General features: G+C 42.9%; 1 protein-coding gene across 2 annotated transcripts in view; it reads right to left on the bottom strand.

The window, feature by feature from the left end:
- Positions 1–302: 302 nt before the first annotated feature.
- MIB1 (MIB E3 ubiquitin protein ligase 1) overlaps positions 303–15538 on the bottom strand; it is a 176688-nt gene continuing 161452 nt past the window's right edge. For both annotated transcript variants that reach the window (XM_056521697.1, XM_056521696.1), the window contains exons 15-22: positions 12575–12736; positions 11272–11453; positions 10083–10275; positions 9621–9699; positions 8204–8317; positions 6086–6186; positions 2711–2844; positions 303–2227 (exon numbers count right to left, since the gene is read on the bottom strand). In XM_056521697.1, the coding sequence (XP_056377672.1) occupies positions 2209–2227; positions 2711–2844; positions 6086–6186; positions 8204–8317; positions 9621–9699; positions 10083–10275; positions 11272–11453; positions 12575–12736 (984 nt within the window). In that variant the 3' untranslated portion in view covers positions 303–2208. The remainder of the gene's footprint in view (positions 2228–2710; positions 2845–6085; positions 6187–8203; positions 8318–9620; positions 9700–10082; positions 10276–11271; positions 11454–12574; positions 12737–15538) is intronic.

Raw genomic sequence — 15538 nt, 5'->3', positions numbered from 1 at the left:
CGATTTCACCGCGGCTATCCCGAACAGCCCACTGAGCTAGCCGGGATGCTTTCGGTTTCACTTTAGACGCGGCGTTCAACTTTGAACGCCGCGTCTAAAGGGTTAATAGCGCGCGGCACAGCGATCAATGCCGCGCGCTATTAGCCACGGGTCCCGGCCGTTGTTAGAGGCCGGGCCCGACCCGCTATGACGCGGGGCCACGCCGTGGCCCCGCGTTATAGATCGGGAGTGGACACATGACGTTCCAGTACGTCATGTGTCCTTAAGGGGTTAAAGGAAGTGTTTTCTAAAAACTGCCAGTAGGTTTGGAAGTTGATTTTGAGTCCATCTTCAAAATGAAAAGGTCCAACTAACTCATGGTTAGTACAGGAAAAAAGAGGGAGATTTATCAAAACCTGTGCAGAGGAAAAGTTGACTAGTTGCCTATAGCAACAAAACAGATTGTTTCTTTTATTTTTTTGAGATCTTTTAAAAAATTAAATAGAAAATCTGAGTAGTTGCTATGGGTAACTGGTCAACTTTTCCTCTACCCCTTTCAAGAAGACCATGATTTTATGCAGGACAATGCACCATCGCAGGCATCAAAGTATTCCACTGCATGGCTAGACAGTCAAGATGAAAAAATTCAGACATTTCTCCATTTCTCACCTGACCTAAACCCTATTGGGGACTTGTGGGTCCTACTTAAACAGGAGACTTATGGTAATGGGAAATCCGTACACCTCTCTGAAAAGTGTCCGGGAGACTGCGGTTGCTGCTGCACAAAAAGTTGACTGTCAACAGACCAAGAAACTATAAGGATAATTGTCACTTTGGATTTGGAAAAAAATAATCTGCAAAAATACAACATGCCTGATAATTATGCACAGTGTGAAACAGTTTAGCCATTTTAGCAAGGTCAACACATACAAACAAAAAGCTGATATAGACAATAATAAAAAAACATTTCTACAAAGTTTAAATATTTCTTTTTACATACTAAGCCATATAAAAATAACATGAGCAGCTAAACAGAGATCCTTTGAAATATCTTCTGAAAATAATGGACATCTAGAGGATGTTCAATAATAATTTTAGTCTTAAATGATGAGATGCAAGGATTCGTCCATTATATTCACTAACAGGTCAGATGACATTAAAGAGTAGATTATTTTTTTATATTGATATTTTCAGAAGCAAATGTCTTTTCCACTGAAAATAATATTTTAGGGAAGCACTAATTTAAAAAAAAAAAAAACCTCCTTTAGATATCGTGACATGACTTGTAACAATTCTGGTGCATCTTTAGTATTATGTGTGCTATTAGAATAACACTGTCCAATCAGAGCTGAGAGCTGTGTAAAGACAGACTACTGAGGAAAAATATATAACCTGTTATTTTAAGGGCAATGTAAATATACTGTATAACAGTGGGAAGAGGCACCATAGGAACAGCAGAGTTGTCCAAGGACTTAAACCCCTTTAAGCATAGTCAAGTAGGTCTCTCTACTGTTAAATGCAGATGAATATGCATGTGTGTATTATTAGGGTAAATGCACACTTGATCGAATTACATTGCAAATCTGTTGCAAATTACAGGGTGTACTTACCCTTATATTCACTGGTCTTAAATATAAAGGTTCTCCAATATTACAAAACAAAATCAACAGTCTAGTCTGACTTGTGTTGACCAGTGTGTATCTCAGACACAGAGAAATCTGTCAAAGTTAAAGACTGACTTTCAGCTTGAAGTATTAAGTGGCGCTCTTCTCTCTTTACATGATCCCTAGAACCATTTTTATTACTGCATAATGGATGATACTACCTGATAGCACAGGTAAAAAATTCTCTGACAGCAACTGAAGGAATAACTCAAATAGACATACAAAAAATACATATAAAACGTTGTGGAGGGTGATCTCATGAGAGTGAGGACTTTTTTTTTTTCCTGTATACATACAGTTTAAAGAATCATATACCATAAACATATTCTAAGATATATGAAAAACATTGTAAGTGGAGAAAAGAAAAAATAGTGTTTGAATAAATGTCCAGTGATCAAAATCCAGCAGACACACTGGCAGTGTAGGGATGTTCAGTGTTGTAAGAAAAATGAGCATTGTTGTTTTGGGCACTTGTACGGTTTACATTCATTATTCAGTATCAGAAAAGACATCAAGTTAGCTTCTTGTTCTGCCTTTGGGAGCACAACATCTCAGATTCTCTCTCCTAACAAGACATACTGAATCTGTAAATGAATAAAAGAAATTCTATTACTTCTTTTAATGAAAATAAAACTCTAATGCAGCAAATTCAATCTCCAGTCCAAGGACTACCAGCAGGCCTACTACTAAGCATTTTATTTATCGGGCACATGAAGGACAATGTCCACTAACATACTAGTGCACACGAGTGACTGCAATAAATGCAATGGGTTTTTGCATAATAACATGTATAATTGCTCCTGCCACTGCGTTATTATCAACCACACAATACTAGTGTGATTTTAATGACTATTTCCAGTATTAAATAGCACAAAAAAAGCGCATGGCAGATATAACACAGTACAAAGAAAATGTAAAGAATACAATGTGGCAAGATCAAGCATACACTTTTGCAGCAAATCATTCAACAGAAAATGCAGTTTGCATTAATAAACCCAAAGTATTAAAAAAAATATATATGTACAGAAAGCAAAGACTACAAAAACGAGCAATTGTGAGACTAGTACAATAGTATTCTTCGTTCAATGGCCTTCCGACAAATGGGGCATTCACTCATTCGATCACCGCAGAGTTGACAGGTTCCATGTCCACACATGAAGATCATATTCTTAAGCCGATCCAGACAAACAGGACACATGGTCTAAAGTAAAGGGAAAAACACGCGCTTAAATGTAGATCTGATTAAATAGCTCCAGATGTAAAAATCTATCATGACTTCATTTCTTATTTAATCAATATTGTGTACAGCAATGCACAAAAGATCACAACTACATTAACAACAGACATCCTACCTATTTAGTCTCCTGTAGTTCAGTAGACCGGATCATACTGGCAATATAACCCCACCCTACCGAAGCAGCAAGATGACCCTAACACCCAGTCTGTGTAGCAATGCTGAAGAGATACATGAAGGCCAGTCTATTTATCTTCTAGTTACAAGAAATATTATAAAATTTTGATACACAGATGAATCCTATATAAATTGAAAACAAGATTAGCAGCGGAGGGTCTAAGTCTACAAGGGGACCATGGATCGGAGTGAGTAATTTATCATTTTGCTCAACTGCCACAAACGTACCAGATTTATTAACATCAGCAGAATTTTACTTAAGATCAATGTGCCCACCAGTCTTACTAAATTCCCCCTTTAGTGTGCTTAGGAAAACTCGAAAACAGGTGGTGAAGAACCCAATCTAAGAAAGCTGAAATAGCTTGCCTCCAATATCATGTTACAGCTACAGTGAGATTTTTTATTTACTTTATTTTTAAACATTAACATTAGGGGAATTTTCTGGGATTTAAAAAAAAAAATGGTGTACAGGCTAGAAATAACATGATACGGGGAAAAAAAAACCCCATTCCATGGAACCCTAAATTTTACCCTAATTTTAAAGCATGGAAATGCCTTTACAAGTGTCAATGACACCAAAATGGGGGCAGAGGCCAATTAAAGTGATGACAATCTGTACAACCTTGGATACATTTTTCTTGCAATCTCTGTATGTGTCCAATGCTTCGCATGCCTATAAGGGAAATGTGGACACTCCAACTTCTGCTGTGTTGTTGGTTGTATTTTAATATGCTGAAAATAAAAAAGTGCTTTTATCTGAATCCTCCTTGCACTGGACATTTATAAAAAAATAAAATAAAAATAAAAAACAACGCTAAAGTTGTGAGCCACTATTATCCACAGGTGATCTGAGTCTACGTATTTATCCTGAGGTTGGGCATGGAGGCTATCTTATGCCTATGGTAGCCTTATAAACTTTACCTTCACACATTTATTTTAAAAGATAAATATGATAAACTGCACAGGGATGTGGAATTTCTATCGCCCGACGCCCGGGACTAGCAGTTTTGGGCGCCGGGCAGGTGAATTTGTCCGACCCTTAGCCGGTTTCGGGCAAGCAGGGCCGGAGCTGACAAGTGCCGCAGCGATCTGCAGTCTGTATGGAGCGGGCACCCGACTCCTGCCCGCTCCATACTCTGCAGCCTGTGTTCTCGGAAGCAGAGCAGGGGAGATGAGAAGCTGTGTACAGTATGTGTCTTCTCTCCCCTGCTCTGCAGACGTGCGGGGGGGGGGGGGAGATGAGGGGGCGTGGCTTATTTCTCCCCGTGCAGACCTGCGTCCTCTGCCTTCGCTCCCCGCACGGGGAGATGCATGCGGCGCTCACAGGGGAGTATGGAGCGGGCTCGGGATTCCTGCCCGCTCCATACTCTGCAGCCCCCAGCTGTTCTCAGTAGCCGGGGGCCGCCGCTAATAACCAGCATGCGGCGATCGCCGCGGCTGGCTATTAACCCTTTAGATCGCCGCTGTCAAAGCTGACAGCAGCGTCTAAAGGGACATGTGAATGCTCCCTGGTGGCTGGTGGGCTAGTGGGGTGGATCGCCCCCCCGCAGCGTGATCGCGGGGGGGGGGGGGGGGGGGGGGGGGGGCGGGGTATCCACTATAGAGGTAGCCGGAGGACTTACCTCTGCTTCCTCCAGTCCCAGCTCTGTCATTGATAGAGCCTGGCTGGACCAGGCTCTATCAATGGATCACAGAGCACACAGATTAATAGAGTTCAATAGAACTCTATTCATCTGTCTGAGGAATCTAATGATTCGTCATAAGTCTAATAAAAAAATAAATAAAATAAAAAAATAATAATAATAAATAAAAGTTTTAATAAAAGTTTGAAAGACACATATTAACCCAGTGGTCTTCAAACTGTGCCCCTCCAGATGTTACAAAACTACAATTCCCAGCATGCCAGGACAGCCGTTGGCTGTCCGGGCATGCTGGGAGTTGTAGTTTTGCAACATCTGGAGGGCCACAGTTTGAAGACTGCTGCATTAACCCCTTCCATGTTAAAAGTTCAAATCACCCCCTTTTCCTATATAAAAACATGTAAACATAATAAAAATAAAACATATTTGGTATCACTTCGTGCGTAATTGTACAACCTATTAAAATATAACATTATGTATCCCGTACGGTAAATGTAAAAAAATACCAAACCACAGAATTGCAATTTTTATAATATCCCAGAAAAAAAAAAGTTAAAAAGCGATTAAAAAGTCAGATCAATACCAAAATGGTACCGATACAAAAAACATATTATGGCGCAAAAAATGAGCCCTCATACAGCCTGGTATGCGGAAAAAAAAATAAAGCTACAGGGGTTAAAAAATGGCAATTAAAAAAAATTAGAAAAAGTCCAGAATTAGTAAAACATGACGTAAACGATACAAATCTGGTATAGCTGTAATCAGGCGCCTAAAGTATAAAACTAAAATGTTATCTGACCACAAGGTAAATGGCGCAGAAAAGAAAAACCACAAATCTGCAAAATTATCTTTTACTATTTCAATTTCACTTCCCTTAATATATATTTATATATTTTTTTGGTTCAGAGAATATGTTATTGAAAAATTAAAAGGTGTCATTATAGTAGGTAGTTATCATTATAGTAGGTAGTTATGGCTATTATAGGGCGAGGAGGAAAAAACTAGAGCGTAAAAGCGAAAACTGGCCCGGACAAGTGGATCGTCATGAGGGACAAGTAGATTTTGCTCCATTTTAGTCCCGTGGACAAGTAGTTTTTTATAAAATTTCCACACCCCTGCTGCATATTGTGGTGTTGCACACGTCTTAGGCTCGGTTCACACTTCCATGGGGCTCCAAGCCAGGCCTCCATTGTAGACTCTGTTCAGCGCTGGACATTAAACAATTGACACCAGCCCCGTCCAGGAGAGTTCTTGACTTCAATAGGGTCCCATTGGGTTTCTGTCTAGTGTTTTTTATTTTGCAGATTTAGGACACTCTCACCCTCCCCGACGGAGCTCCTACACAAGTGTGAACCAAGCCTTAAAGAGTTAACTGCATCTTACAACTTTACCTGTTCTTTAATATCTTGTAACTGTTGCTGAAGCTTCTGCACATCTGCATTGACATTGGTATTGTCCTTATCCTTCTGTAAAGCTGGAATGGTTGCCCCTGCTGAAACAAAACCAAAAAGAACAGAAACTAGCATCCTAAACATCATCAGGAATGATGTAAAGTTCTTGTAGAGGTGTCCACTTTGTTCACCTCTGCCCATTTGCAAGCTTTGCCGCTATCACAAATGTGTTTGATCACAGACATGTTTATTTCAGGTGCGCTGCTATGACATACGTTTGCTTATGTAAGGTGAGCTGATGTGACCCCACAAATGTGCGACATTACAAAACTGTTTACGTCAGGAAAGCTACTGTGACAACGCAAGTATGAAGCTGTGACATCACAAGCGTGTTTACCTCAAGTAAGAGATATTGTGACAAATGGGTTTATGTTAGGGGAGTTGCCGTGACATCACAAGTGAGTTTCATCTAGGTAAACTAAAACAACGGTGCTTCTTATTCAAACTGTGTTTCAGGAAGAGCCCTACATATTAGCCGTCTCTACAGTGAGCAGAGTGGGTATTAGGGCTGCACGATATATCGCAAAAGCAATCGAATCGCGATTTTTGCTTTTTGAGATATGGCAATACGGCCCCCAGGAAAACATGCGATTATCTGCTCGGGCTGACTCCCGTGGCGGGGACCGGCCAGAGCAGGTAAAAACTAATTTAAATACTAAAAGTCAGTGTTTCCAAACCAGGGGGCCTCCAGTTGTTGCAAAACTACAACTCTTAGCATACACGGACCGGCAAAGGCTGTCCAGGCATGCTGGGAGTAGTAGTTTCACAACAGCTGGAGGCACCCTGCTAAAAAAACACTGAGCTAAGGGCACAGGGAGAAAAATAAAAAAACCTTCTGCTTACCTAGTCCCGGTCCCTGCAGATTCGTCTCGTGCGCTCCGGTCTTCTTAGTACAGGCAGTAGGACCTTTCCCTTTTCAGCCAATCACTGGTTGAAGTGGTGTCATGTGTCAAGCCAGTGATTGGCTAAAGGGGAAAGGTCTTGTACTGCAGCAATACACTAGGTTTCCACTAAGATTTGAAATACGCCCGGGAAACCCAGTGACAAGGGGGGGATGTGACAAGGTGGGGGATGAGACGGGGAGGAGAATGTGACAGGGAGGGAGAATGTGACAGGGGGGGGGGGAGAATGTGACAGGGGGGGGGGAGAATGTGACAGGGGGGGGGGAGAATAAGAAATAGGCGGTGGGCATAAAATGGGCAGGTAGATGTGAAATGGAGGCGATTGGACATGAAATGGGGGGATTTCACCATTTATTAAATTATATCGCATCGCATATTGTAATCGCAATATTTAGGCCCAAAATCGCAATCGCACATTTTCCCCATATCGTGCAGCCCTAGTGGGTATTAAAAAATATTTTGCACAGGGAGCCATGTAACCTAAGGCTAATCCTGATAACATTGTTTCAGTCAGCAATTGCTATAATGCAGTGTTTCCCAACCAGGGTGCCTCCAGCTGTTGTAAAACTACAACTCCCAGCATGCCTGGACAGCCTTTGCAACAGCTGGAGGCACCCTGGTTGGGAAACACTGCAATAATGTCATAACTAGCTCCAGTCAGCTAAGCTCGGGGGTGGGCATTCCATGTACTATAAAACTAGCAGCTGGAAATTTAGGAGCCAATATACTGCTCATGCACAAGGACCCTCTGCTGTCGCTATATACTCCTGTGCTGGGATGACCTCAGGATTAACCTGTGTCATTTTTACTCTACCAGGGTTCCTTTTAGGATCTGTCAACTGTAAATCATAAAAGTCTAAGGTCTGTGTGTGACCCTAAGCATGTTAAAGCATCAATAGATTTGTAAGCATTCATGGAAAGTCTATGAGACTTTTTTATAAATCCATACTAAACATCTGTATTCAGAGCCAAACAGAAACAAATGGGCACAGAGCTCAACGGAGCCCTTCTGTCCTTTGGGTTTAGTAATCAGTCAGGATCTCAGCACTAGGACTCCTATTAAAAGCCCTGATATTTCACTATAAGAAGTCAGAGGTTTGTCAAAATGACAGGTACAAGTCTTGTTGTTACAGCAACTTTTTTCAGTCTTTCTTACCAATGTCATCTGTGACTTCTTCTGCACCCTTCCCACTACAACATACAACAAAAGGCACTCTTCTGTCAACCAGAGCACGACACTGAACACACTTCTTCATCAGGCTCGCACAATCTAGAAAGAGAAACACAATGCAGAGATTACAAATTAAAGAGTAGCTCCCACCATCCTTTATTTTTTATTTTTTTTTCTGTCCCTACCTATTGCCCATCTATCCCTAACCCCCTCCCTGCATTTAAAAAAAATGTTTACTATATTAAAAAGGCCTTTTTGTCTGCCTGGTAGTGTGCTCACTACCAGGCAGACTTCCCCAGCAGGCGCGACGTCACTGATGCCTGCTGGGGCCGACACTTCCGCCCTTAGTTCACCTATACAGGGTGCCTCCAGTTGTTTCACCACTACAACGCCCAGCTTGCCCTGACATCTATTGGCTGTCAGGGCATGCTGGGAGTGGTAGTGGTGAAAGAACTGGAGGCACCCTGTGCAAATCCACCCCACCACCCCACCCCCCCTGCTGCGCAACCTGCTCCCCCCCAAAGTAGACATACCAAAGTGCAAACACCAGCAGCAACGTGTATATGCCGGGAGGTGGGGCCGGCGTGCAAGGCCAGGGAGACAATGTGCATCTTCTGTTCTCAGTGCTCGCTCACGCCTGTCTCATTGACAGGCAGGGAGCGAGCGCAGCCTGAATGAATTAGGACCAATTGCCCGGCCGACATCGGTCCGAATTCAGGCGTGACGTCACGCCAGGCTGCAGATGTCCACTAGGAGGGAGACCCCTAGTGGCCGGTTTTCAAATGTAAAATACACACCATTAATAAAAAATAAAAAAATAATGAAACTATATTAGAGATATGTTGTAGTACATAAGTACTACAACATAGCCCAAAAAAAAGTTGGTGACAGTGCCCATTTAATGAACAACCATTGTTTTACAGCTACATAATTTAAATTGTAGTGTGTGACTAGACATAGATTTCTATATGAACAATAAAAGGGAAAAAGGAGAACTTTGAAGCGCTGCATGACTCCCTAGGAGTGTCTAATAACAATGTGTCATTTGGGAAAAAGGTTTATGTTATGGAGTAGTATTTTAGTAATGCATTGCCAAGGTCACAGAGAACATAAATAGCGTGAAAGCGTAGGTCAGCAACCTAAAATTGGATATGCAAGTACATCCACCACTGGTATAAACATTAGCTTAACGCATAGCCAGCTTTCAGTAAGACCGTTATTTATCACACTATATAGCCGACTATGTAACAGGGCACCTGGTAGTTTCCAAAATGCTAAATTTTTTTACTTAGATTGCTTCAAAGGACAACACTGAGCTGAGACATGTGTATGACTTAACAGTTTACATAAGACCTTGTTACTAAAGAATGCTAAAGGATAACTGCACAGATATCACACTTACTTTCACAGGCGCACATATGCCCACACGGCTGAAAGAGTACAGCTGCTTTTTTGTCTGAGCATACAACACATTCTTCTATCTGTACAAAGGACAATAACAAAAACAAAAAAATTAAAATTACAGTAATGACATATTAGACATATGAAGAACAGGTAAAGGCTACTTGGCTACTATGATAACAATCCTGAAGATAAAGTCTACAAAGAAAAGGGAGGGGAGGGGGGGGGGGGAGACATAAGACTGGATCTCTTTAAGGATATTCTCAAAAAAAGAAATACCCATCAATCAAGAGAATACAGAGACCTGACAAATTGATTTACCAACTTTTTATTCATGGCAACAGAGAGGAAACACATGTAGCCACTTAACCAGGAAACTAGAGACCGGGTTTATATCACAAGAGGATGCTGCATTGAAAATAAAATAAAAACATACACCTATATTTGTTTTTTTTTTACTTACCTTTGTTCTAGACTGTACTTGCTCTTTGCAGATGAGGCATTTCTTTACACGTGGAGAACATAATGAACAGGTAGCTACATGGCCACATGGACCAAATAGAGTATCTCTTTTTAGATCTGAACACACCATGCATTCTTCCAGAGTCTCCGAGTCATTGTTAATCATAGATGGACTGTGAGATCCTACCTGACCACTAGACAAGGATAAAAGATTATAAGCTTTTGTGTACTGTGTTTTGGTGCATTTTCCTGAGCAAAAAGATTTTCCATTTCATTTCCACAGAAACAAGGTTCGCCCACTTCAGCAAAGAACAGAGCAAAGATTTCAATGGACGTGTTTTCCTCTGAAACCCCATCATCCTGCTTTTTTATAGATAATAATAAAAACAAAAAATAACATAACTACAATGAAGATGGAGCAGGTGCTGGAGAGGTCACATACTACAGTTCCTAAAGTTACTTCTAGGGGATTTTCTTTAATGCAAACACTATGGAATTAGCGGATCCCAAGCGCTTATTATGCTGCGGATCCGCCGCTGAAGGAACGCTGTATGATGCCTTTACAGGTGCTTGCTGGGAGCGGCAATAAGCCACTACGGGCAGACATACTGCAATGTGCGAGTTGCCGTGCGCATTCAAAGTATACTCGCACATCACAGCAGCTCTCGGCCTAGCTCATAGAGCAGGGGGAGCGGCCGTGATGCGTGAGAGTACACTGCACATCGCTTCAGTGTGTCTGCTTGTACCGGCGTATTGCCGCTCTGAGCAGGCACCTGTAAAGGCAGCATAAAGCGGTCTTTCAGCGGCGGATCCGCAGCGTAATACGCACTGGGGATCCGCTCGTGTGAACGTACCCTTATTCATCCATTGGTCTGTCCCTGGCTTGACAGCATGGCCACAATGTCTTGGTGGGATGTCAACGTCACAGTCAGCACAAACAAGCACAAACAGCGAGTCTATTTCAATGTGATACAGTTTTTGGGTGACTAAAACATGTTGACAATTACTGCAAGATTATGTTAACACAGAGCTATTTTTTTCATGGAGGTCACCATTAAAATAATGGTGCAGTTATCTGCTACACCACACAGCACAAGTGTGAACATACCCTTATGTGCTCACATATTTGTTGTCCCTAACTTTGCTAGTTGCATTATGAAGCAACCGAAAGAAAAACAATGTAATAGTACCTAGATTTCTCTTTGTGGCATTTGGCTAGGGCTTTGCACAGGCTGGGGTCCGGACACAGATCGAGAGGTGACTGGCCTTTTTTATTGCGAATGGTGAGGTCGGCTCCATTAGCAGCAAGGAAGCAGGCTATGGATGCTGCACTCTTCTTCTCTCCACCTTGAGTTCCAAGTCCCATGATAAGCTGAAATATAGCAAACATTTTTGTAAGATCTTAAAAGATTAATAACATGTTGCAGTTTCTTTAAAAAAAAATTGTCCTGCTACAGGTAAGAAGCCCATAAACCATCATATGTCACATGAACACTCAGTCAATAGATAGCCATTTCTCCCAACCCCAATACACTCAGATGCTTGGCTGATCATGCACGTGTATTCAATGGGCAGAGCGTGGAAAACCTTAGGCTTCCTTTACACTGCCGTTAGGACACGGCAGTGTGACGGCCGTCGGGAGAGCCGGGGGGAATACAGTTAGCACAGTCTTTTTCTCCCGCTAAAAAATAAATAGCCTAACGTCAGTTTTCCAGTGGGGCACAATGGCAGGGTGAAAGGGGCCTAAGGCTGATAACCGTATCATGTGATGCAAAACCAAATTAAAGAAGAAATGTACACCATTAGATGTGTTGCATAAAGGTGTTTATTCCATCACTGGGGGAGTCATACAAAGTCTAGCAGGTAAAAGAGACAGATGAGTGCATGGGGAAGGGTGGGCATTCTTTGGGCTCTTATCTGCTACACTTTGTATGACTCCCCAGGTGATGGAATAAAGCACCGTCATGCAAGACATATAAGGCTGCGTTCCGGCTTAGCAATTTTTTGGAAAACTGCCATGAAAGTCTTTGCGCCAAAGCCAGAAGGGCCACATCTAGCTTTGGCTCAAAAACCACAGTGGCAGATTTCTCTAAAAACTGCCAAGTGTAAATGACAGTTGAGGGTCGGGTCACAAGTGTCGCATTTTGCTGCTGCGTATTTTTGTACTCATTGACTTCAAATGGTCGAAAAATACGCAGGAGCAAATACACAGCACAATACGGCACATGATCGTACCCTAAGCGGAGTGCCCTGTTTATTTCTTCTTTGACTTGGTTTTGCAAATGTGTTCAATAAAATCAACTTGAAATCCAACAACCCATCTTTCCCATGACATGCTCCTACTGTTGGTCACAGATGTTCATATCATTTAATGTATCTGTGATAACAAGCATTCATGGCACTACAACTGAAGCAAAGAAATTATAAAACAGTGCCACTAGGTTACTTAAAAAATAAAACTACAACCACTACAAGCATTCTGGAGATACTTACAGTGTTCTTTGATGGTTCCCATGTAGTATCTACTTTGCCTACATCCTGCATATCTTGCAGCTGGCGCAACTGGGACAAAGTATGGTGCCTGAGGGCTTCATGAAGAGGGGTGTCACCATCTTTGTCCTGAATATCTAGCTTGGCTTCAGCACGGACTAACAACTTAAAAAAATAAAATAAACAATTGTAAGAGCAACTTTAGTATGATAACTATACAAGGTGACATACAGCCAATGCAGATATATAAAAACAATTGTAAAGCTGGTGGTAGCTCTGATGACTGTACATACATTTATACAAATAACATTAAAGTATTACGTGCTCTTGAAAGGGTTAAAAATGCATACAGTAAACAGATTCTGTTGAATCTGTTGCCATAAAGACAAATCCATTTCTCATTGACATAAATAAATAAAAAAAAATAAAAAGACACATTACAATGTATATGTTTTTGCTGTATACAATAGCATGGACTACTATGCTTTTGTATACAGACAAATTAAACATAACAAACTGAAAAAAGTGAAACACACACATAACACAGAATGAACCCAGCCTTAACTATTAAGATTTTAAGTGGCATTACATGAGAAGTGTCAACTAGTACAACCATAAACATGTAATAATTCTGCTAATATTATTTAGGCGCACATAGAAAGTTCTATTCTCTCCACTGTTGGAATTTTACCCAGAAACAAAGTATTATGATGTCTCACCAAAAACTGCAAAATATGTATTAAGATGCAAACATTAACCCCTTCACGACGAGTGACGTACATGTACGGCGCCGCGAAGTGTCACTTGGCGCGCGGCGACGTACATGTACGTCGCGGGGTTCCGGGAGCGCCGCGTCACCGGTAGCGGTGATCGGGCCGGGATGACTGCTGTTATCTAACAGCAGGCATCCCGGCACATCGCCGAGGGGGGTCCTGAGACCCCCCCATGACCGCGATGCGCGCAAATCGCAGGTCAATTCAGACCTGCGATCTGCGCGATTCCGGGTCATACGGGTCACTGGTGACCCGGTGACCCGGAAAATAAGGGGGATCGTAGGTGTCCGAGACACCCTAGATCCCCCTAAAGGGATAGGAGTTTGGTGGCAGGGGTGCCACCCCTCCTATCCCTGCTATTGGTCGGCCGAGCGACCGACCGATAGCAGACCGGGGGAGGGGGGGTTAAAGTTCAGTTCCCCCGCTTTGCCCACCTATCGGTGTCCGGGCAAAACGGGGGAACCGTCCAGGGAGGGTCGGCGCCGAAGGTCCCTACCTGGATCCCGGATCGCGATCCTCCATGCGGGGATCCACCACGTGAGGCGGCGGCGGCGGCTTCCGGGTCGTGCTAGGTGAGTTGTTGCCTAGCAACATCCGGAGGGCCACAGTTTACAGTGGTCTCTAAACCGTGGCCCTCCAGATGTTGCAAAACTACAACTCCCAGCATGCCCAGACAGCTGTTTGCTGTGTGGGCATGCTGGGACTTGTAGTTTTGCAATATTTAGAGGGGTTCAGGTTGTAGATCACTAAGTGGTCTCAAACTGTAGCCCTCCAGATGTTGCAAAACTACAACTCTCAGCATGCCCAGACAGCAGTTTGCTGGCTGGGCATGCTGAGAGTTGTAGTTTTGCAACATCTGGAGGGCCACAGTTTTGAGACCACTGGACAGTGATTTACAACTTGAACCCCTCTAAATCTTGCAAAACTACAACTCCCAGCATTCAGGAACAGCATAAGGCTGTCTTGGCATGCTGGGAGTTGTACTTGCGTGCCTCCAGCCATTGCATAACTACATCTCCCAGCATGCCCTTCCGCAATCAGTACATGCTGGGAGTTGCAGTTTTGCAACAGCTGGAGGCACACTGGTTGGAAAATACTGAGTTAGGTCATAGAACTTAACTCAAGGTTTTCCAGCCAGTGTGCCTCCAGCTGTTGCAATACTACAACTCCCAGCATGCATGGTCTGTCAGTGCATGCTGGGAGTTGTAGTTTTGACCCCCCTCCCGTGTGAATGTACAGGCTACATTCACACTGGCGGCAGATTACAGCGAGTTCCCCGCTGCAAATTTGAGATGCGGCAAATTTACCGCCGCAGCTCAAACTCCTAGCGGGAGACTCAGTGTAATCTGCCGCCAGTGTGAATGTAACCTAAAAACACTACACTACACTAACATAAAATAAAGAGTAAAACACTACATATACACACGTACACTGCCACCCCCCACCCCCCTTCTCCAATAAAAATGAAAAACGTATTGTACGGCAGTGTTTCTAAGATGGAGCCTCCAGCTGTTGCAAAACAAAAACTCCCAGCATTTCTGGACAGCAATTGACTGTCCAAGCATGCTGGGAGTTTAGCAACAGCTGGAGGCACCCTGTTTGGGAATCACTGGCTTAGAATACCCCTATGTCCACCCCTATGCAAGTCCCTAATTCAGGCCTCAAATGCACATGGCGCTCTCACTTTGGAGCCCTGTCGTATTTCAAGGCAACAGAATAGGGCCACATATGGGGTATCTCCGTACTCGGGAGAAATTGCCTAACAAATTTTGGGGGGCTTTTTCTCCTTTTACCCCTTATGAAAAGGAACAGTTGGGGTCTACACCAGCATGTTAGTGTAAAAAAAAAAAAATTTTTACACTAACATGCTGGTGTTGCCCTATACTTTTCATTTTCACAAGAGGTAAAAGGGAAAAACGCCCCCCAAAATTTGTAACACAATTTCTCCCGAGTACGGAGATACCCCATATGTGGGCGCAAAGTGCTCTGGGGGCGCACAACAAGGCCCAGAAGGGAGAGTGCGCCATGTACATTTGAGGTGATTTGCACAGAGGTGGCTGATTGTTACAGCGGTTCTGACAAACGCAAAAAAAAAAAAAAACCAACATGTGACCCCATTTTGAAAACTACACCCCTCACGGAATGTAATAAGGGGTGCAGTGAGAATTTACACCCCACAGGTGTCTGACGGATC

This window comes from Hyla sarda, chromosome 5, assembly GCF_029499605.1.
Source record: "Hyla sarda isolate aHylSar1 chromosome 5, aHylSar1.hap1, whole genome shotgun sequence".
Lineage (NCBI taxonomy): Eukaryota > Metazoa > Chordata > Amphibia > Anura > Hylidae > Hyla > Hyla sarda.
This window is presented reverse-complemented; position numbering and strand designations above follow the sequence as displayed.